The sequence below is a fragment of the Ranitomeya imitator genome, chromosome 10, assembly GCF_032444005.1.
Source record: "Ranitomeya imitator isolate aRanImi1 chromosome 10, aRanImi1.pri, whole genome shotgun sequence".
In the NCBI taxonomy this organism is placed as follows: Eukaryota; Metazoa; Chordata; class Amphibia; order Anura; family Dendrobatidae; genus Ranitomeya; species Ranitomeya imitator.
The window spans coordinates 71,223,620-71,245,101 of record NC_091291.1 but is presented as its reverse complement, the minus strand read 5'-3'; the positions used below and the strand labels follow the sequence as shown (position 1 = coordinate 71,245,101).

The 21,482-nt window shown below is 44.2% G+C and overlaps 1 protein-coding gene across 4 annotated transcripts in view; it reads right to left on the bottom strand.

Moving 5' to 3' along the window:
• Positions 1–21,482, bottom strand: part of MPV17L (MPV17 mitochondrial inner membrane protein like) — a 46,252-nt gene that overhangs the window by 15,876 nt on the left and 8,894 nt on the right. For 2 of the 4 annotated variants that reach the window (XM_069740786.1, XM_069740789.1), the window contains exons 2-5: positions 11,925–12,044; positions 7,573–8,083; positions 6,139–6,209; positions 5,706–5,735 (exon numbers count right to left, since the gene is read on the bottom strand). In XM_069740786.1, the coding sequence (XP_069596887.1) occupies positions 5,706–5,735; positions 6,139–6,209; positions 7,573–7,879 (408 nt within the window). In that variant the 5' untranslated portion in view covers positions 7,880–8,083; positions 11,925–12,044. The remainder of the gene's footprint in view (positions 1–5,705; positions 5,736–6,138; positions 6,210–7,572; positions 8,084–11,924; positions 12,045–21,482) is intronic. The other 2 variants (XM_069740787.1, XM_069740788.1) reach the window with 1 other exon arrangement.

The window sequence follows — 21,482 nt, the reverse complement described above, 5'->3', positions numbered from 1 at the left end:
GTGCACAACGTGGGCAGCGGATGTAGTATTTCAACGCATCCGCTGCCCAATCTATGTCCTGGGGAGGAGGGGGCGGAGTTACGGCCACGCATGCGCGGTCAGAAATGGCGGACGTGACGTACAAAAAAACGTTACATTGAACGTTTTTTTGTGCCGACGGTCCGCCAAAACACAACTGATCCAGTGCATGATGGACGCGACGTGTGGCCATCTGTCACGATCCGTCGGCAATACAAGTCTATGGGCAAAAAACGCATCCTGCAGGCACATTTGCAGGATCCGTTTTTTGTCCAAAACGACGGATTGCGACAGATGCCAAACGACGCAAGTGTGAAAGTAGCCTTAGGGTTAGGGTTGGGGCTAAAGTTAAGGCTAGGGTTGGGGCTAAAGTTAGGGTTAGAGTTGGGATTAGGGTTAGGGTTTGGATTAGGGTTATGCTTGGGATTAGGGTTAGTTTTGGGATTAGGGTTAAGGTTAGGGTTGTGATTAGGGGTGTATTGCACATTTGCAGGATCCGTTTCTTGTCCAAAACGACGGATTGCGACGGATGCCAAACAACGCAAGTGTGAAAGTAGCCTTAGGGCTAGGGTTAGGGTTGGGTCTAAAGTTAGGGCTAGGGTTGGGGCTAAAGTTAGGGTTAGAGTTTGGATTAGGGTTAGGGTTTGGATTAGGGTTGGTATTAGGGTTAGGGTTGGCATTAGGGTTACGCTTGGGATTAGGGTTAGGTTTGGGATTAGGGTTAAGGTTAGGGTTGTGATTAGGGGTGTATTGGTATTAGGGTTAGGTTTGAGGTTAGGGTTGAGATTAGGATTAGGGGTGTGTTGGATTTAGGGTTTTGATTAGGGTTATGGTTAGGGTTGACATTAGGGTTGTTTTGGGGTAAGGGTTGTGATTATCGTTAAGGTTAGTGATTAGGATTATTGATCGGGTTGGGATTAGGGTTGGAGCTAGAATTGGGGGGTTTCCACTGTTTAGGTACATCAGGGGGTCTCCAAACACGACAGCCAATTTTGCGCTCAAAAAGTCAAATGGTGCTCCCTCCCTTCTGAGCTCTGCCGTGCGCCCAAACAGTGGGTTACCCCCACATATGGGGCATCAGCGTACTCGGGATAAATTGGACAACAACTTTAGTTGTCCAATTTCTCTTGTTACCCTTGTGAAAATAAAAACTTGGGGGCTACAAAATCTTTTTTGTGGAAAATAAAATATTTTTTTATTTTCACGACTCTGCATTCTAAACTTCTGTGAAGCACTTGGGCATTCAAAGTTCTCACCACACATCTAGATAAGTTCCATGGGGGGTCTAGTTTCCAAAATGGGGTCACTTGTGGGGGGTTTCTACTGTTTAGGCACATCAGGGGCTCTCCAAACGCGACATGGCATCCGATCTCAATTCCAGCCAATTCTACATTGAAAAAGTAAAACGGCACTCCTTCTCTTCCAAGCTCTGCGGTGCGCCCAAACAGTGGTTTACCCCCACATATGGGGTATTGACGTACTCAGGAGAAATTGCACAACAACTTTTGTGGTCTAATTTCTCCTGTTACCCTTGTGAAAATAAAAATTTGGGGGCAAAAAGATAATTTTTGTAGAAAAAACGCGATTTTTTATTTTCACGGCTCTACGTTATAAACTTCTGTGAAGCACCTGGGGGTTTAAAGTGCTCACCACACATCTAAATAAGTTCCTTTAGGGGTCTAGTTTCCAAAATGGGGTCACTTGTGGGGGGTTTCCACTGTTTAGGCACATAAGGGGCTCTCCAAACGCGACATGGCGTCCGATCTCAATTCCAGCCAATTCTGCATTGAAAAAGTCAAACGGCGCTCCTTCACTTCCAAGTTCTGCAGTGTGCCCAAAAAGTGGTTTACCCCCACATATGGGGTATTGGCGTATTCAGGAGAAATTGCCTAACAAAATTTATGGTTACATTTCTGTTTTTACACTTGTGAAAATAAAAAAAATGGTTCTGAATTAAAATGTTTGCAAAAAAAAGTTAAATGTTAATTTTTTCCTTCCACATTGTTTCAGTTCCTGTGAAGCACGTAAAGGGTTAATAAACTTCTTGAATGTGGTTTTGAGAACCTTGAGGGGTGCAGTTTTTAGAATGGTGTCACACTTCATTATTTTCTATCATATAGACCCCTCAAAATGACTTCAAATGTGATGTGGTCCCTAAAAAAAAATGGTGTTATAAAAATGAGAAATTGCTGGTCAACTTTTAACCCTTATGACTCCCTAACAAAAAAAAAATTTGTTTCCAAAATTGTGCTGATGTAAAGTAGACATGTGGGAAATGTTATTTATTAACTATTTTTCATGACATATCTCTCTGATTTAAGGGCATAAAAATACAAAGTTTGAAAATTGCAAAATTTAAAAAATTTTCACCATATTTCCGTTTTTTTCATAAATAATCGCAAGTAATATCGAAGAAATGTTACCACTAACATGAAGTACAATATGTCACGAAAAATCAGAATCTCAGAATCAGAGGGATCCATTGAAGCGTTCCAGAGTTATAACCTCATAAAGTGACAGTGGTCAGAATTGTAAAAATTGGCTCGGTCACTAAGGGGTTAAAGGATAAACCCACCACTTCAACCAACTCACATGCACCAGGGTCTGCTCGGAGGAGACTTCTGAAAGGCCGGAATACTCTATAGCCCTTCAGTTGCAGTAGCAAGCAACACTGACAGAGGTATTAAATTTACAGTTAGGTCCATATATATTTGGACAGAGATAACATTTTTCTAATTTTGGTTATAACTTATAGACATTACCACAGTGAATTTTAAACAAAATAATTCAGATGCAGTTGAAGTTCAGACTTTCAGCTTTCATTTGAGGGTATCCACATTAAAATTGGATGAAGGGTTGAGGAGTTTCAGCTCCTTAACATGTGCCACTCTTTTTTTAAAGGGACCAAAAGTAATTGGACAGATTAAATAATTTTAAATAAGATGTTCATTTTTAATACTTGGTTGAAAACTCTTTGTTGGCAATGACTGCCTGAAGTCTTGACCTCATGGACATCACCAGACGCTGTGTTTCCTCCTTTTTGAAGCTCTGCCAGGCCTTCACTGTGGTGGTTTTCAGTTGCTGTTTGTTTGTGGTTCTTTCTGTCTGAAGTTTAGTCTTTAACAAGTGAAATGCACGCTCAATTGGGTTGAGATCAGGTGACTGACTTGGCCCATTCAAGAATATTCAACTTCTTTGCTTTAATAAACTCCTGGGTTGCTTTGGCTTTATGTTTTGGGTCATTGTCCATCTGTAGTATGAAACGACGACCAATCGGTTTGGCTGCATTTGGCTGGATCTGAGCACACAGTATGGCGGCTCTGAATACCTCAGAATTCATGCGGCTGCTTCTGTCCTGTGTCACATCATCAATAAACACTAGTGACCCAGTGCCACTGGCAGCCATGCATGCCCAAGCCATCACACTGCCTCAGCCGTGTGTTACAGATGATGTGGTATGCTTTGGATCATGAGCTGTACCACGCCTTCGCCATACTTTTCTCTTTCCATCATTCTGGTAGAGGTTGATCTTGGTTTCATCTGTCCAAAGAATGTTCTTCCAGAACTGTGCGGCTTTTTTAGATGTTTTTTAGCCTTTTTATTCTTGATACTTATGAGTGGCTTGCACCGTGCAGTGAACCCTCTGTATTTACTTTCATGCAGTCTTCTCTTTATGGTAAATTTGGATATTGATACGCCGACCTCCTGGAGAGTGTTGTTCACTTGGTTGGCTGTTGTGAAGGGGTTTCTCTTCACCATGGAGATTATTCTGTGATCATCCACCACTGTTGTCTTCCATGGGCGCCCAGGTCTTTTTGCATTGATGAGTTCACCAGTGCTTTCTTTCTTTCTTTCTCAGGATGAACCAAACTGTAGATTTTGCCACTCCTAATATTGTAGCAATTTCTCAGATGGGATTTTTCTGTTTTCACAGCTTAAGGATGGCTTGTTTCACCTGCATGGAGAGCTCTTTTGACCGCATGTTTACTTCACAGCAAAACCTTCCAAATGCAAGCACCACACCTCAAATCAACTCCAGGCCTTTTATCTGCTTAATTGAGAATGACATAATGAAGGGATTGCCCACACCTGTCCATGCAATAGCCTTGGAGTCAATTGTCCAATTTCTTTTGGTTCCTTTAAAAACAGGGAGGCGCATGTTAAGGAGCTGAAACTCCTAAACCCTTCATCCAATTTTAATGGGGATACCCTCAAATGAAAGCTGAAAGTCTGAACTTCAACTGCATCTGAATTGTTTTGTTTAAAATTCATTGTGGTAATGTCTATAAGCAAAATTAGAAAAATGTTGTCTCTGTCCAAATATATATGGACCTAACTGTATACTACCTTGCCTTCTCCCTATGTGTCTCAATTTCCTTTGTGCTCCACCGGGGAACGCATGTTCTCCTGCAGGTCATGCACGCCTCTTCTGTAAACTGGGTGCGTGTACAAAGCCTCCACATTGCAGATCGCACACCTTCACTGTCATTGGAAGTGCGTGTCATGCCATAACACACACATGCTGCGTATGACCCGGAAGCTGAGCAGGGGAAAACTGTGCTGGAGCCAAGAGCCCCCCCAAGGAGGTAAGTAGTTTTAAGACCAGGAGCCTCATCCTGCTTGACTGGTTCAAGCTGAGGGTCCTACCTTCAAGAGGTGTTGGTGATGGACCACTTGACAGAACAAAGGAGAGGATGAAACCCCTGACCCTCCAGAGTCAGATCCTTAAGGTAACCTTCATGCCTAAGCATCGTTCTCACATGTTCACCCTCATAAGTACAGGAAAAACACTAAAAGGTGAGGGTTGGAAGGGCCTTTTAACCTCTCATGTGCTCCCCGTCCCTATGAAGGATAAGAAGACCAACCTCCAATGCGCTGCCAGGAGGGACGTCTTGAAAATCCCAATATCCACATATACAATATATATGTGGTGTAAAGCCAGGGGAAATTGAGAAAATACAGCAGAACATTACCACGAGAGAATGTCATGCTTGCATTTGTGTCGCAACAGATTTTGTTTCAGTGTGACAATACTCAATACAGAAATCTTATAAAATGCATCATAGGAAAACCATTGACCCCAGGTAAAGGAGATGGGCCCTTTATGTGGACTCCTTAATAATACAATAATACAATTACTAATATCTTCATCATAATCTGCTGTTATTTCTTCTTGTAAGCAGCGCTTTCTCCGCGCCTCCACGTTGCTCTTGTACATCTTAGCACATGACACGGCATGTTAACTGTTTTGGCCACACCTCTGCACACCCAAATGTGCATGCACCAGTTTCCTCCTTTTCCTTGATGCATGCATTTGAGGATGCACTCACACTGGGGCTAAGCCTTCTAATAGTAATAATGGCTTGTGCTAGTCCAGTAGGAGGAAATCAGCGCATGGACTTTCTACAAGTCCAGAGGTTCAGGCATGGACAAGACTGAAAGGGGCTGATCACCGCTATCACCGGACATGATTATGTGGCACTTACTATTATATACAAGTATGTCAGGTTCTCCTCCTGCACCTGTGAGCGCAGCTTTCCTCACAGCAGACCTGTCCATCAGCCTCTTTTATTACAAAACTCCTCAGATGCAAAAGCCATTTTGTTCAATGGGGTGAGATTATAGAATATAAATGATATATAACAAATATTGTAACCATAGGTCAAACCTGATCAATGACACCTTACCTGAAACACTGACCAGCATAACACTCCAGTCTGTAAATAGAGAGAGAAAAGTATACCATTATACAAGATTTACTAGCATTTTGCCACATATTCTTTCATAGCTTACACTTGGGTACTACAAGTTTTCGTAACTTTCTAGATAATTTCACTGACTCCGGCTGCCTCCTCCCTGCTCATTGCCTCCACACATGGATCCAGCGACTGCTTTACTACTCCATACTGGGATGTGATTGGCTGGCTTCCCGGTCCTGTCACTTGGTCATGTTCTTGCAGTCTCCGGCTCCGCTGGGGTGAGGACACATCTCTGCATCCTCCCACCATCAGCAGGCCGTACAATGCTGCACTATTTATCCTTCTGGATGGTATCAGCCTTCACTCCTTTTCCTGACAGTACACTCCAGAGCACAAATATTATCAGACACTGCATTATTACCTTGTAGGTTGGAAAAAACTTCTCCTTAAGGTTTTTAAAGATGTCATCCTCTCCATCCAGGAGACTTAAACCTAAAAAACAAACAGTGATTTACTATGGAGGCATAACATATGATCAAGAATGATTGCAACTATCGGGAGCATTTTGTGAGCTGTAGAGTGGAGTTTTCTGATCCCCTCATCACCCACAAGTATACGCAGACAACCTCCGGCTATTCTTCTGTAGTCACAACATCGCATCCTGTATTGGCACTTATACGATGAGGTAGGAACGGCCCTATTATAGCCCACATACTTGGAGAGCCAAGCCAAAGCATTGTCTGTCATACAGAATATACCATACTTAAGAAAAGAAGCTACAAATTGGCTAATTTATGTGTGCCCACCAGTCACATCAAGGCGACCTTTCCCTGATAGGACCCAGCCTTATCTATCAGGAATACTTATATCAAGTCAAAAGCCTGGCAGGTAGGATCCAACGCTAGCTAAAACCAGCCTTGCTCTTATGAGTGGAGGCAGTCACCATCTCCATATCTATGCTACAACCAAACACCTAACAATGAAGCAGTGTGAACAGGCGCAGGCTGCAGTGACTGCTATATACGAACCAAAGAATACTGGAGAATACAGCAGGGCTGTATACAATATAGAGGTCATCTAGAAACTAAACGGCTATGACCTATTCATGAAGCATTAGGCTAGGGTCACATTGCGTTATGTGACCGCGTTTAACGGACTACGTTACACCGCGGCATAACGTGGTGTAATGTAGTCAGTTAACGCCGCCATTGCCTGTAATGGCAAACGCATCGCTAGCGCACGCCCAATGTGGGCGTGCGCTAGCGATGTGCTGTCATTTGAGTGACGGATCGCGACGCTGCTTGCAGCGTTCGCGGTCCGTTCCTCGCTAGCGCAGATCGGGGATCTGCGCTAGCGGGATCGGCTAAAGCGATCCCTTTTGGGACATTGCGTTAGCGCAGTCCGTAGTGCTATGCGCTAAATGGACTGCGCTAACACAATGTGACCTTAGCCTTAACCAGCTAGTCCCAAAATAGTATGTGTACCCCTACTAACGGGATAGGGGATTACTTACTGTGGGTCTGATTGCTGGAATCTCCAGCAATCCCAAGAACGAGGCTCTGGATCGCAAAACCTCCACTTCAATTAAGACAGACGTCTGCAGAGCTCGGTCCTTGGTTCCAGAGCCCCATTCTTGGGGTCCCATCAGTTGGCCCCCAGCGATCAGTAAGCTTTGCATCCTATGGATAGAGGGTAACTTACTATTATTAGAACAATCCTTTAGAATAACACTGTAGCATTTTGATAGTGCCATGTTATAAGACTGATGGTTTAGATACAGAGGTCTCCTTGCAGTATATTTAATAAGATGTTACATTTTGTTCAGTGTCACATTGTTATAAAGGATATAGATTACCTGTATAAAAAGCGCTGATGGTTATGGGCGCCGCCATTAACTGGTCACAAGCCACTTTCCTTAGGACGTTCTTTGGAGCGGATCCTGGAAATGCCCTTTCTATAAATCGCAGCCAAAAGAAGTTAAAATTGGCGTGAAAGCAGAAGCCCACAATGCCGACTTTAGCAGTCTGCTTCCAGTCTAGTTGCTCGTTCGGCCCTTTAGAGAGTCTTTGTTGTACAGCATCAGCTGACGCGAAGAGAGAGCCATAAATCGTCACATTGGTCGCCCACGGATGTCTCTTCGTGAACCGGAGAAAAGCACACATGTTCTGCAGTGTTGTAGTGATTGGACACCGGGGCACAAGCGCTACTTATGTGCTCTACTGAATGATGATAGTGTGTGATTCTTACAGGACCGAGGAGGTTAGAGCCACATTATCAGGACTGAAAAATGGGACTATGGGATGACGTGGGCCTCCGTGTAATTATTGTATTACGGCTTCTGTTCACACTCCGTGTACTCACTGGTCCTAAAAAAGAGCAATCAATATAACAAATCATATTTTTGTTTAAATCATGTTTATTGAGTGAAGCAAGAAGAATAAAAGTAAACGATGCATTCTAGTATATCAGTAAAATACCAGGTAAAATTACACGTTAGACAAGAAATGCATTACAGCAACATCATATATCTTGCACTTAACATTCTAAAAAGTAATACTACTGATTGATATTATAATATGTTGACAATGAAGAACAATTGAAGTGAATAATAACCTATATTATTTTCATTATGACTATTCAGTAATCACAATGCGTATTCAAACTAAAGAAGGGGTGGAAAACAAACAAAGAGATTAGAGTAGAGAAGAGACAGAGGGGTAGAAGAAGAGGAGAGAATTGGGTAGGGTAACGGGGCAGGGTGGGGAAAGGCGCGGCCATCATCCCGTCCCAGTTGTCAGGACGTAAACTGATGAATGATCTAATGATAAGCGAGAGCGAGTCATGTATTACATCGGGCTTCAGAAATCCAGAGATCCAGGTCAGGGGTTTCCCTGAAAGCTATCCAGGGGGCCCATGTGATATATGTTTTATTTACATTACCTAGAGATTGATTTATTAACTGCTCCCTCCTATAGATGTCATTGAGTTCCGCCACAAACTCCGCACGTGAGGGAAATTTTTCCTGTTTCCAAAAGCGTGGAATCAAGTTCCTAACCGCGGTGAGGAAGTGTCTGAGGATGCTCTTTTTATATCGGGAAATCGACAAATCACATAGGGATAGTAATGCTATGCATGGAGAAGGTTGAATCTGAATGATAGACATCTTGTTATAAAGCTCAAAGACAGCCAACCATAAGGCTTTTATGGGAGGGCAATCCCACCAAATGTGCATATAAGAGCCAGTCTCCTTTAAGCATCTCCAACAAGTGTCAGGAGTAGTGGGGAACACGGCATGTACCATAGAGGGACATCTATACCATCTTGCCAAGATCTTGTAGCTCCTCTCCTGTGACACCGCGTATAATGACGATCTAAGCGTGAAGAGAAGAATTTTTTCTCTATCCTCAGGCAGTAAGGGCTTTCCCAGATCACCTTCCCATTTCGAGAAGAATGCTGGTGATCCCTGCAGTGGAGCCCTTCCCTCTTGGAAGATTTTATATAGCAGCGAGACAGTATGATCTGGAGGGCTTGTTGAAGTGCAAAACGTCTCAAAGGGGGTTAGCGGTCTGCCAATATTGGTTTGTTTAGAGATTGCATAAATGAAACTTTTGAGTTGTTCATAAAAAAACCAATCAGCAAAGGGTGCTTCCTCCTCTGGAAATAGTTCCTGGAGGGATTTCATCCTGTTCTCTTTTAGATAGTCATGGAGAATGGGTTTGGAATCTTTTCTCTTGTTTAAATACATCTCTCTTTTTAGCCCCGCAGGGAAGGCAGGGTTGTCGTAGATTGGGATCAAAGGTCCTGGGAGAGTTGTGATCTTGAGGTCTGAGTTTCTATTTTTAATGAGAAGCGATATGTTTCGTGTAAGGAAGGGCAGACAAGCGCCCGCTCCCGATCCACCCCCGGACCAGAGAATAATCTGAGAGTCACAGCCATTCAGATCATTCTCTAGCTTTACCCATTTTTTACTATTTATGTTGTGGTAGAGGTCTAGTATACATGTTCCTAATGAAGCGTAACTATAGATCGCAAGATCTGGGAGGCCTAGACCGCCTGTCAGTTTTGATCTGCTTAATAACGTGTAGGAAATGCGTGCCCGATTATGAGACCATATGAACCGGGTGATTATTTGTTTAAGGCGAGAAAAGAAGGAAGCTGGCAAGTATAGAGGTATTGTTTGGAAAAGGTATAAAAGGCGCGGTAAGAGGTCCATTTTTACTGCGTTGATCCTGCCTAGCCAAGACAACTGGAGCCTATGCCATTTTTCTAAATCTAGATTAACCTTTTGTAGGGCCGTTGTAAAATTGGTCTCAAACAATTTGGATATCTGGCTGGTTATTTTAACGCCTAAGTAAGTGATGGAGTCAAAGCGCCATTTAAATGGAAAAGTGGTCTTTAGTTGTTCGACCAAGGGAAGTTGTAATGAGATGTTTAAGATTTCGGATTTGTGGGAGTTCATTTTAAAATTACTTAGGAGGCCGAATTTGTGCAGTTCCGAGATAATGTTTGGTAAGCTCGTGGATGGGGACGTGATGTATAGCAGAATATCGTCTGCAAAGAGTGCTATCTTATGTTCTTCGGAACGCAATTTTATCCCTTTGATTGAGGGGTTATTTCTCAATGCCACAGCCAAATGCTCCATTGTTAGTATATATAAGAGGGGAGAGAGTGGGCACCCCTGCCTTGTACCATTCCTGACCGGAAACACGTCTGAAAGTTTGCCGTTGACCTTGACCTGGGCACTAGGAGAGGTATATAGAGCAGAAATTCTGTGCATCATATTTTCTTTTAAGCCAATTTCTTCCAGGGTTTGAAAGATAAATTCCCAGTGAACCCGGTCAAAAGCTTTTTCAGCGTCAATCGACATGATACACAGGGGGTCCCCCTCCCTGCCCGCTCTGTCAAGTAGAGAAATAGTTCTGATTGTGTTGTCTCTCGCCTCTCGCCCTGGAACGAAGCCTACCTGGTCCTGGTTTATTAGTTTAGGTAAGAGGGGGCATAATCTATTTGCTAACATTTTAGCGTATATTTTAATATCAACGTTTATCAAAGAAATCGGCCGATAATTATTACATGTAGAAAGATCTTTACCAGGTTTGGGAAGCACTGTAATGTGGGCGGCGAGTGATTGAGCAGGGAAAGAACCTCCCGAAGAGACAAAATTGCAGGCCTCCAGAAACAGTGGGCACAGTGGTGTAGTAAATGATTTATAGAAGCCTGCTGAGAACCCATCCGGGCCCGGGCTTTTTCCTTGTTTTAGGGCACTAATGGTTTCGGAAACCTCTTCTGTAGAGAATTCCCTTTCGAGGTCGGCTAGGTCGCCTTCAGGCAATATGGGCAATTTGTGTTCCTGCAAGTATGATTTAATTTTATTATGAAGAAATTGTGGAGGTGCATCTTTATAATGTCCTGTTATATTGTACAGAGATTCGTAATATCTGCTAAAGTTGGAAAGGATATCTTTAGTGTTGAACACTTTATTCCCTTCTTTGTTTTTGATAAAGGGAATGTAGGTATTAGGGCAGTGTTTGTTAAGGGCTCTGGCTAAAAGCTTACCACTTTTATTGCCGAGTTGGTAAAAGCGGCTTCTGAGTCTCTCCCTGAGACACTTGGACTTTTGATCTATGATAGTCAATAATTTCTGCCTAACTGAAGTAAGCCGAGTAAATGTACTGGCGTCGAGATCTCGTTTATGCTGATTTTCTAATTGGTGGATTTGATCTGTTAGGGTAATTATTTCCGCCGCTCTCTCTTTTTTCAACCGGGCGCCGTGGGAAATGAGAACGCCCCTCACTACACATTTCAAAGCCTCCCATCTCATAGTGGGAGACGTGGTGTCCCCACCATGGTCGGCCACGAAATTCGCGATTGTCTGTTCAATCTCGGATTTACATAGTGGATCTAAGAGCAGATTTTCATTCAAACGCCAGGAGAATCCCGATCCCAAGGCGGAATGAAGTGAAAGAGATAAGTAAATAGGTGCATGATCCGACCACAGTATCGACCCCACGTCCGCCTCTATCTGTAAGTCCAGTAACCTATGTGAAATAAAGAAGTAATCTATTCTGCTATATGTGTTATGGATTTTCGAGAAGAAGCTATAATCCCTGACTGTAGGATTTAGAACTCTCCAGACATCTACTAGTCTCAGGCTGCGTAATTGGGATCTAATTTTGTTGATAGAAGATGAAGAATAGGAGGACCTACCTGAAGAGACGTCCACCGCAGGGTCCATTGGAATGTTAAAGTCGCCTCCAAGTATCACAGGAGAGGAGCCAGCAAACTCCCCAAGACGCCTCTTGCATTCAGCTCCAAAAGTCTGTTGCCCTTGGTTTGGAAAATAAACATTGGCTATTACAAGTTTATACGTTGCCCATGAGATGAGTAGGAAGATATATCTGCCATTTTTGTCAATTAAAGAATCTAGAATTTCAGGCATGAAGGATTTGTGGAAAGCTATTGAAACACCTTTTGATTTGGAATACGGGTTAGAGCTGTGATACCATTTGGGATAATTTTTCGTGACACAATGCGGCATCACTCCAGTTTTGAAGTGAGTCTCCTGGAGCAATAGCACAGAGACCCGTTGTTTATGACTATCGAACAGGATCCGCCTCCTTTTCTCTGGAATATTTAGCCCCTTTACGTTAAAGGAGCAGAGTTTTATTTTATCCATAATCTAAAATTTTGACAGTTTCTCGCGACATCGTGCGCCCCACCCGCCGGGACACGGGATAGCCAGGAGTGGTAGGGGAAAAACAATGGGAAAGAGGGAAGAAAGACAGGATAGGAAAAAGGTAGAAATATGTGAAGAACATAGGAAAAGGTGCGTTGAGATTGACGCACCGAGTCTGGTTTCGCATCAGTATGGCGGAGGCGACCAGAAGGGAAGAGATAGTTCCCCTCCCACCCCCGAACCGTGCACCTCAAATGGAAAAAGGAAGCCGAGGAGAACACCGACCCCCCACCTCCCCATGAACTTGATAGGTCCTACGATCAAGAATCTACATGCATATGATATTCAAGCAAAACAGAATAATAGTGATATTAATAGCATATCTAATAAGGTCAAGATGTCTCGCTTATTGACAGAGTAGTAAAACATTAATAACATTCGGGACACCATAGATTTAAAAGTTCAGAACTTGAGCCAGACCCCATGGCAGGCCGCCAGTATGTCCTCCTATCCGGCCAGGGGGATCGGCCTATTAACAATATACTAACATAGAACCTATCTAACTGCAGCAGAACATCTGGACATAACACAATAATTGCCAGGAACTTATTGAAACAAGTAAAAAGAAAAATGTAGAAAACAAAAAGAAGAGAGAAGGACTTCATGTAGGATCAGAGGGGACCTCATTAGGGAGCCTTTTCTTGGACTGAGGAACCTTGAGCCACCTTGGGGGAGCATCCGGAAGTGTTGGGGTTGAAGGCCATTCTGGGAGATCTATTAACGGCAGTTCAAATGTTCCTAGGAAGTTGGCCAGGTCTCCAATTCGGCGGAAGTATGCGCTTTTCCCGTTTTTGAATGCTGTTAGTTGAAATGGGAACCCCCATCTATAAGGGATATCTCTTTCCTTAAGAACTGCTAACAGGGGTTTTAGGGCTTTGCGCAAAAACAAGGTACGCCTGGATAAGTCTGATAGAAGTAGAATTGGTTGGCCTTCATATTGGAGAGGTCCCTTTTTCCTAGAGGCCATCATGATGGATTCCTTGGTTCTGAAGTAATGCACCCTACAAATGACGTCTCTAGGGCGTAAATCAGAGGTGGGTTTGGGACCAAGAGATCTATGGATCCTATCAAATTCAATGGTACTGTCTTCACAATCACCCAGGATGTCTAGAAATATTTTTTGGACTGTGCGATCTAAGTCCTGAGGACTAACGGACTCTGGGAGGCCCCGTATGCGAATATTGTTACGCCTGTTGCGATTTTCCAGATCCTCAAGGCCAGAAGACATTTCCTCCATTCTTATAGTATGGTCCATTAAAATTTCTCTATGTGCCTGAAGTTCCTGTGAGATGTCCTCCTGCGTCTTTTCTACATCCTCTATCCGTGATGTAAACTCCTTCTGTAGATTATGTATCTCCTTTTTGTACGAGTTCTCAAGCCTGCATGCAAAGCCTTCCAGGTCCATTTTTGTTGGTAGAGCTTTAATATATTTGCTTAGATCAGCTATATTCATGTCTTCAGGCAAGTCTTTGTCTCCCTTATTGATATCTGTTGATTTTTTGGGAGAAACATGTGGAGCCTGAGACTCTCCCGAAGAAGAGTTGCTTTTATGTGAGGCTTGCGACATTGTTGATCTCGTGCTCCTTGTTTGGGTCGGCTGATTTAGAAACCGTTTCATATCCTCCGGAAGAGGTTCCTTGTGTAGGCTTATGGGGTTTTCAGAGATCTTTTTGTTTCTGCCCATAGATGTCTGCTGCTATCAATTATATCCCAGATAAGTGTTTAGGGGAGCATGGGGGTGCAGCCATCACCACATTAGCCATGGCCCCCCATCAGCAAGCACCCTCCGAGATGCGTGCGTAAGTCTATAGTGCAACTGTTTTTAGCTCTGGGCAGCCAAAGGGTTACTGTGTTATTCCATTATTCCATTATGGGTCTCAGGGGGGAAGCAGGTGCCACAGGGGGCTATGTAAATGTGTGTCTTTTTACAGGGTGTTAGCGTTGCTTTAAGCCTCCTCCAGTGAGACCCAGAAGCTGGTGAGTATGGGACAGCAGCAGGGACGCAGCGCCGCGCCACAAAGGAGAGGTGGGCACAGATTGCCAGCGGCGCACACACACAGGCACTCCAGCCCCTTGCAGGGGCAACAAGATGGCGCCGGGAGTGGCGGGAAATCCCCAGGATCTCTACCGCCGGCAGAGTCTCACCCCCACAGACACCGATCCACCGGAGCGGCCGAGGGACAGAGCGCCGCAGCTGGCAACCCACTCAGCACCCCCTCCAGTGAGCGCAACCTCTCTTCCGACCGGCCGCACCAGCAGGGGGCAGCGGCCGGAGCTCAGTGGTGTGCAGGTCCGCGCCACTCAAAGGAATCCGGAGCGCACCGGAGCGCGGAGGCGCCGGCCAGCGGCTGTCAGCCCAGCAGGGAGCAAAGAGTCAGGGAGAAGGTATAGTGGCCGGGGAAGGGGGGTGGAGTGTACCTTCCCGGCGTCCCAGCAGCTCGCGTGTTCCCAGCCTGTGTGGTTTCTAAGATGGCGGCGTCTGTGCCGCTTCCCCGTCCCTCCGGGGGGAAAAGCTGGACTTGTGCTGGGGTAGAGAGTTCTCCCTGCCCTCCAGATGGTCTCAGGGCGATCGCAGCCCTCCTTTGCCGGTCAGAGGAGACTTTGAGCTCGATGGGGCCAAAAAAATCTCTCTGGAAAGCAGTCTCAGAGCAGGAGCTCTTGCGATGTGCGACTGCTCTCTTGCACCTTCAGGCCACGCCCCCTCACAAATCATATTTTTAGTTAAACCCCAATCACATTGTACAAAATGCATCAAGTGCAAAAATTGTCAGCTGTCAATTACCCAAAATTATGACAATTCCTCTATACCCCCAATAATAAACAATTCTGTTTCACCTTATTGTTGTATAGATATTAGCAATCCAACTATTGAGCATCTAAACAGTTGTTTTTTATTTTTAAAGTTTAAGAGGGCTTTACCAGGGAGATTTCACTGGGGGCTATTCTTCTGCCAACTCTGCTGTACTGCCCCTCCCCAACACTGAATGCTGTCAGTATGTCTCACACAGAGCCTGTTGTAAGCTATAACAATGGGGTGTTCTTTTTTTCTCCTTGTACCTGCTTGCTTATGATTGGCAGAGTGTTGTGAGTTCTGTGGCCAAGCTCCCTCCTGTGGTCGTGAGTGGTACTGCGGCTGGTTCTGTCTATAAGTTTCCTTTGGTGGATGAGAGTTGTACTGCGGCTTCTGAGTTTCCTTCCTCAGGTGAGAGGTTAAGTCGTTAGGTGCTGCTCTATTTAACTCCACCTGGTGCTTTGATCCTGGCCTCCAGTCAATGTTCTAGTATTAGTCTTGCTTCCTCCTGGATCGTTCCTGTGGCCTCTCTATCCTGCATAAGCTAAGTTCTGCTTGTGTTATTTTTGTTTGCTATATTTTCTGTCCAGCTTGCTATATTGGTTTTTCTTGCTTGCTGGAAGCTCTGAGACGCAGAGGGAGCACCTCCGTACCGTTAGTCGGTGCGGAGGGTCTTTCTGCCCCTCTGCGTGGTTGTTTGTAGGTTTTTGTGTTGACCGCAAAGCTGTCTTTCCTATCCTCGGTCTATTCAGTAAGTCGGGCCTCACTTTGCGAAATCTATTTCATCTCTGTGTTTGTATTTCATCTTTACTCACAGTCATTATATGTGGGGGGCTGCCTTTTCCTTTGGGGAATTTCTCTGAGGCAAGGTAGGCTTATTTTTCTATCTTCAGGGCTAGTTAGTTTCTCAGGCTGTGCCGAGTTGCATAGGGAGCGTTAGGCGCAATCCACGGCTACCTCTAGTGTGGTGTGATAGGATTAGGGATTGCGGTCAGCAGAGTTTCCACGTCTCAGAGCTCGTCCTATGTTTTTGGTAAATGTCAGGTCACCTTGTGTGCTCTGAACTTCAATGTCCATTGTGATTCTGTATTACCTGTTCATAACAGCAGAGCTGGAAGCATTAGGGTATGTGCACACGTATTTTTTAGCTCTGCGGATTTTCCCGCAGTGGCATTCGTAAATCCGCAGGTAAAAGGCACTGCGGATTTCCTGCGGATATTGTGCGGTTTTACACCTGCCGATTCCCATTATGGAGCAGGTGTAAACCGCTGCGGAATCCACACAAAGAATTGACATGCTGCGGAATGTAAACCGCAGCGTTTCCGCGAGTTTTTGTCCGCAGCATGGGCACTGCGGATTGCATTTTCCATAAGTTTACATTGTACTGTAAACGCATGGAAAGCTTCTGCGGACCCTGTTGTCAATTCTGCTCTTGGGTTCCCTCCAGTGGTTGTAGGTGGGTATGCAGTTGTCTCTGAGTCGCAGTCCTGACCAGGTGTATCTGCTGATTGCAGTTCTGACTGGGATATTTAGGTGTGCAGGATTCATTAGTCCTTGCCAGTTGTCAATGTTTCTTGTGAAGTGTGGGAACACTTTCTGGCTTCTCCTGCTTAGCTGCCAATTCAGCAAAGATAAGTGTCTGGTTTTTGTTTCTGTGGCACACATGCAGTGTGCTTATATTCTGTGCTATTCATTTGTTTTTCTCTTGTCCAGCTTAGACTGTGTCAGTGTTTTCTCAGTCTTGTTGGATTCTCTAGAGTTGCAGATATACGCTCCACATCTTTAGTTAGATGGTGGAGTTTTGGTATTTTCTGCTGTGGATATTTTTGGAAGGATTTTTAATACTGACCGCTTAGTATCCTGTCCTATCCTTTCCTATTTAGCTAGTGTGTGCCTCATTTGCTAAATCCTGTTTCCTGCCTGTGTGTGTCTTTTCCTCTACTACTCACAGTCAATATTTGTGGGGGGCTGCCTATCCTTTGGGGTTCTGCTCTGAGGCAAGGTAGAAATTCCTATTTCCATCTATAGGGGTATTTAGTCCTCCGGCTGTGTCGAGGTGTCTAGGTTTTGTTAGGCACACCCCACGGCTACTTCTAGTTGCGGTGTTAAGATCAGGGTTTGCGGTCAGTATAATTATCACCTACTCTAGTGAAAGTTATTCATGCTCCTCCAAGGTCACCTGATCATAACAGCAAAATCCGCAACGGATCCGCAACGTGTGCACATAGCCTTAGGAGAGAAGAGCTACTAGAGGTGTTATTGCTGGAGAGGAGAGCTGAAAGTGGTTAATCATACTCAGGTCTGCTGTTCTCCAGCACACAATCACCGTGCAGGGAGGAGAGCAGACTGTTGGTCAATGATATTGTGGGGCATGTTCATTTGTTTTATTCCGCTTTGCAGCGCCTATTCCATCATGTCCAATTCAACATGAAAAATTTGATGATAGGTTTACTTTAAATATACAAACTAACGAAAGCTGATGTGCAAATAAAAATTTTTTGAGTACGGTAATTTACATGATATTCGCCACCACACAAGAAAATAAAAATCCTCACATAATCCTAATTATACGGCAGCCTATTTAAAGAAGCTCTTAAAATCATTGAACAGATCCCAAATTTGTGATTACCAACATAAAAAAGAATGTACAAATCTAAGTAATGAAAAGCTACACAGCCACGACTGCAGTATGTACATCACATAGAACACACAGACTGCAGTATACATCGCATCTATATATATAATTGTCTAAGGGTTTTCCCGTCTGTCTGTCTGTCTGTCTGTCCTGGAAATCCCGCGTCTCTGATTGGTCGAGGCCGCCAGGCCTCGACCAATCAGCGACGGGGACAGCGACGATGATGTCATAAAGGACGTAGACATCCCGCGTCTCTAATTGGTCGAGGCCACCAGGCCTCGACCAATCAGCAACGGGCACAGCGACGATGATGTCATAAAGGACATAGAAATCCCACGTTTCTGATTCAGGGCACAGTATCGACGTAGATGTCATAATGGTTGCCATGACGATGATGTCATAAAGGTTGCCTCGACCAATCAGCGACGGGCACAGTCTGCCGCGAATTCGCCTCGACCAATCAGCGACGGGCACAGTATCGACGTAGATGTCATAATGGTTGCCATGGTGATGACGATGATGCCATAAAGGTTGCCTCGACCAATCAGCGACGGGGACAGTCTGCCGCGAATTCTGGAATCATCATAGTCCATATACTACGGGGACATGCATATTCTAGAATACCCGATGCGTTAGAATCGGGCCACAATCTAGTAGGATACATAAACTGCTGTATACATCACATAGAATACACAAACTCAGCTGTATAGATCACATAAGATACAATGGGTATGCTGTATACATGGTTTAGGATACATAAACTGCTGTATACATCACCACAGAATACACAAACTCCGCTGTATACATCACGTAAGATACACTGAGACAGACTGCTTTATACATGACAGTTATAGATTATAAACACGGTCGTCTTTTAAATGTGTTTGGGGTCGTTATGTTGGAATACTGCCCTGCGGCACAGTTTCTGAAGGGACCGAATCATGCTCTGCTTCAGTATGTCAGAGTACATGTTCGCATTCCTCACGGTTCCCTCATTGAACCTGCTCCCTCAGTGTATATATGGCGGCCTACAGTTTCCCAACAGATTATGTAACTTTACATAAGGATCAGGCAGTTGGTATTCAATTATCCGATCCTTTTGTGTGGTGGGGTGATAAGCCATTGCCAGATAATTCGGGGAGCGACTATCAGAGAACATGGGTATGGTGGAGTCAGAAGACAGTCGTCAGCAGCAACATAGAATGGCTGACAACTAGCTAAAGTGCATGACCAGCTTCACTCTGTTGACACCCTAATGTTTGCCCAGATCAGGTGTGAGGAGGATGATGGCCTGATGAGTACCTATGTTGCTGCTTATAATCTGAGGACAGGGTTGCCACAATGAATTTTAAGGCCACATACTGGCACAAATTTTGGGTTCCCCTAAGACTCCACCCCTCAAACCTTCCACAGTCCCACCACCCACTCTTGGAAAAACCCATCTTCTGCCCCACGTCCTCACTAATCACATATTAACAGATCCCATCCAACACCAAATCACATACAGGTCCTTCTCAAAAAATTAGCATATAGTGTTAAATTTCATTATTTACCATAATGTAATGATTACAATTAAACTTTCATATATTATAGATTCATTATCCACCAACTGAAATTTGTCACGTCTTTTATTGTTTTAATACTGATGATTTTGGCATACAACTCCTGATAACCCAAAAAACCTGTCTCAATAAATTAGCATATCAAGAAAAGGTTCTCTAAACGACCTATTACCCTAATCTTCTGACTCAACTAATTAACTCTAAACACATGCAAAAGATACCTGAGGCTTTTATAAACTCCCTGCCTGGTTCATTACTCAAAACCCCCATCATGGGTAAGACTAGCGACCTGACAGATGTCAAGAAGGCCATCATTGACACCCTCAAGCAAGAGGGTAAGACCCAGAAAGAAATTTCTCAACAAATAGGCTGTTCCCAGAGTGCTGTATCAAGGCACCTCAATGGTAAGTCTGTTGGAAGGAAACAATGTGGCAGAAAACGCTGTACAACGAGAAGAGGAGACCGGACCCTGAGGAAGATTGTGGAGAAGGACCGATTCCAGACCTTGGGGAACCTGAGGAAGCAGTGGACTGAGTCTGGTGTGGAAACATCCAGAGCCACCGTGCACAGGCGTGTGCAGGAAATGGGCTACAGGTGCCGCATTCCCCAGGTAAAGCCACTTTTGAGCTACAGAGAAGCAGCACTGGACTGTTGCTAAGTGGTCCCAAGTACTTTTTTCTGATGAAAGCAAATTTTGCATGTCATTCGGAAATCAAGGTGCCAGAGTCTGGAGGAAGACTGGGGAGAAGGAAATGCCAAAATGCCTGAAGTCCAGTGTCAAGTACCCACAGTCAGTGATGGTGTGGGGTGCCATGTCAGCTGCTGGTGTTGGTCCACTGTGTTTCATCAAGGGCAGGGTCAATGCAGCTAGCTATCAGGAGATTTTGGAGCACTTCATGCTTCCATCGGCTGAAATGCTTTATGGAGATGAAGATTTCATTTTTCAGCACGACCTGGCACCTGCTCACAGTGCCAAAACCACTGGTAAATGGTTTACTGACCATGGTATTACTGTGCTCAATTGGCCTGCCAACTCTCCTGACCTGAACCCCATAGAGAATCTGTGGGATATTGTGAAGAGAAAGTTGAGAGACGCAAGACCCAACACTCTGGATGAGCTTAAGGCCGCTATTGAAGCATCCTGGGCCTCCATAACATCTCAGCAGTGTCACAGGCTGATTGCCTCCATGCCACGCCGCATTGAAGCAGTCATTTCTGCCAAAGGATTCCCGACCAAGTATTGAGTGCATAACTGAACATTATTATTTGATGGTTTTTTGTTTGTTATTAAAAAACACTTTTATTTGATTGGATGGGTGAAATATGCTAATTTATTGAGACAGGTTTTTTGGGTTATCAGGAGTTGTATGCCAAAATCATCAGTATTAAAACAATAAAAGACGTGACAAATTTCAGTTGGTGGATAATGAATCTATAATATATGAAAGTTTAATTGTAATCATTACATTATGGTAAATAATGAAATTTAACACTATATGCTAATTTTTTGAGAAGGACCTGTACATAGCCAGCAGCTTTTGTTCTGGCCAAAAGATTTTTTAAGCCACCATCACGACAAGGTAGACTCTTTTGGCCGGGCCCTAGTCTACTCTAACCTATAAAACATTTCTTAAAATATCCAATACTGTTTTTAGGTATATTTTTATTTCTTTTTCCCATTAGGGAATGTGTCACTTTTTTAAATGACGAATAACACCACATACAAGGGACAAATACTGCCACACCAAGGCTGCACCAAATATTACCACCACATGATGACCCAATAATACCATATAAAAGGAAATACTGCTAGACTATAACCAGATGACATATTACCACAGGAGTTCTGTATATAGTGTATAGGGTACAAGTAATACAGTGATCACCAGTGACATTATACACAGGAGCTCTGTATGTAGTGTCAGTGTACAGGTAATACATGGATCACCGGTGACATACACAGGAGCTCTGTATATAGTGTACAGGTAATACAGGGATCACCGATGACATAATACACAGGAGCTCTGTATAAAGTGTACAG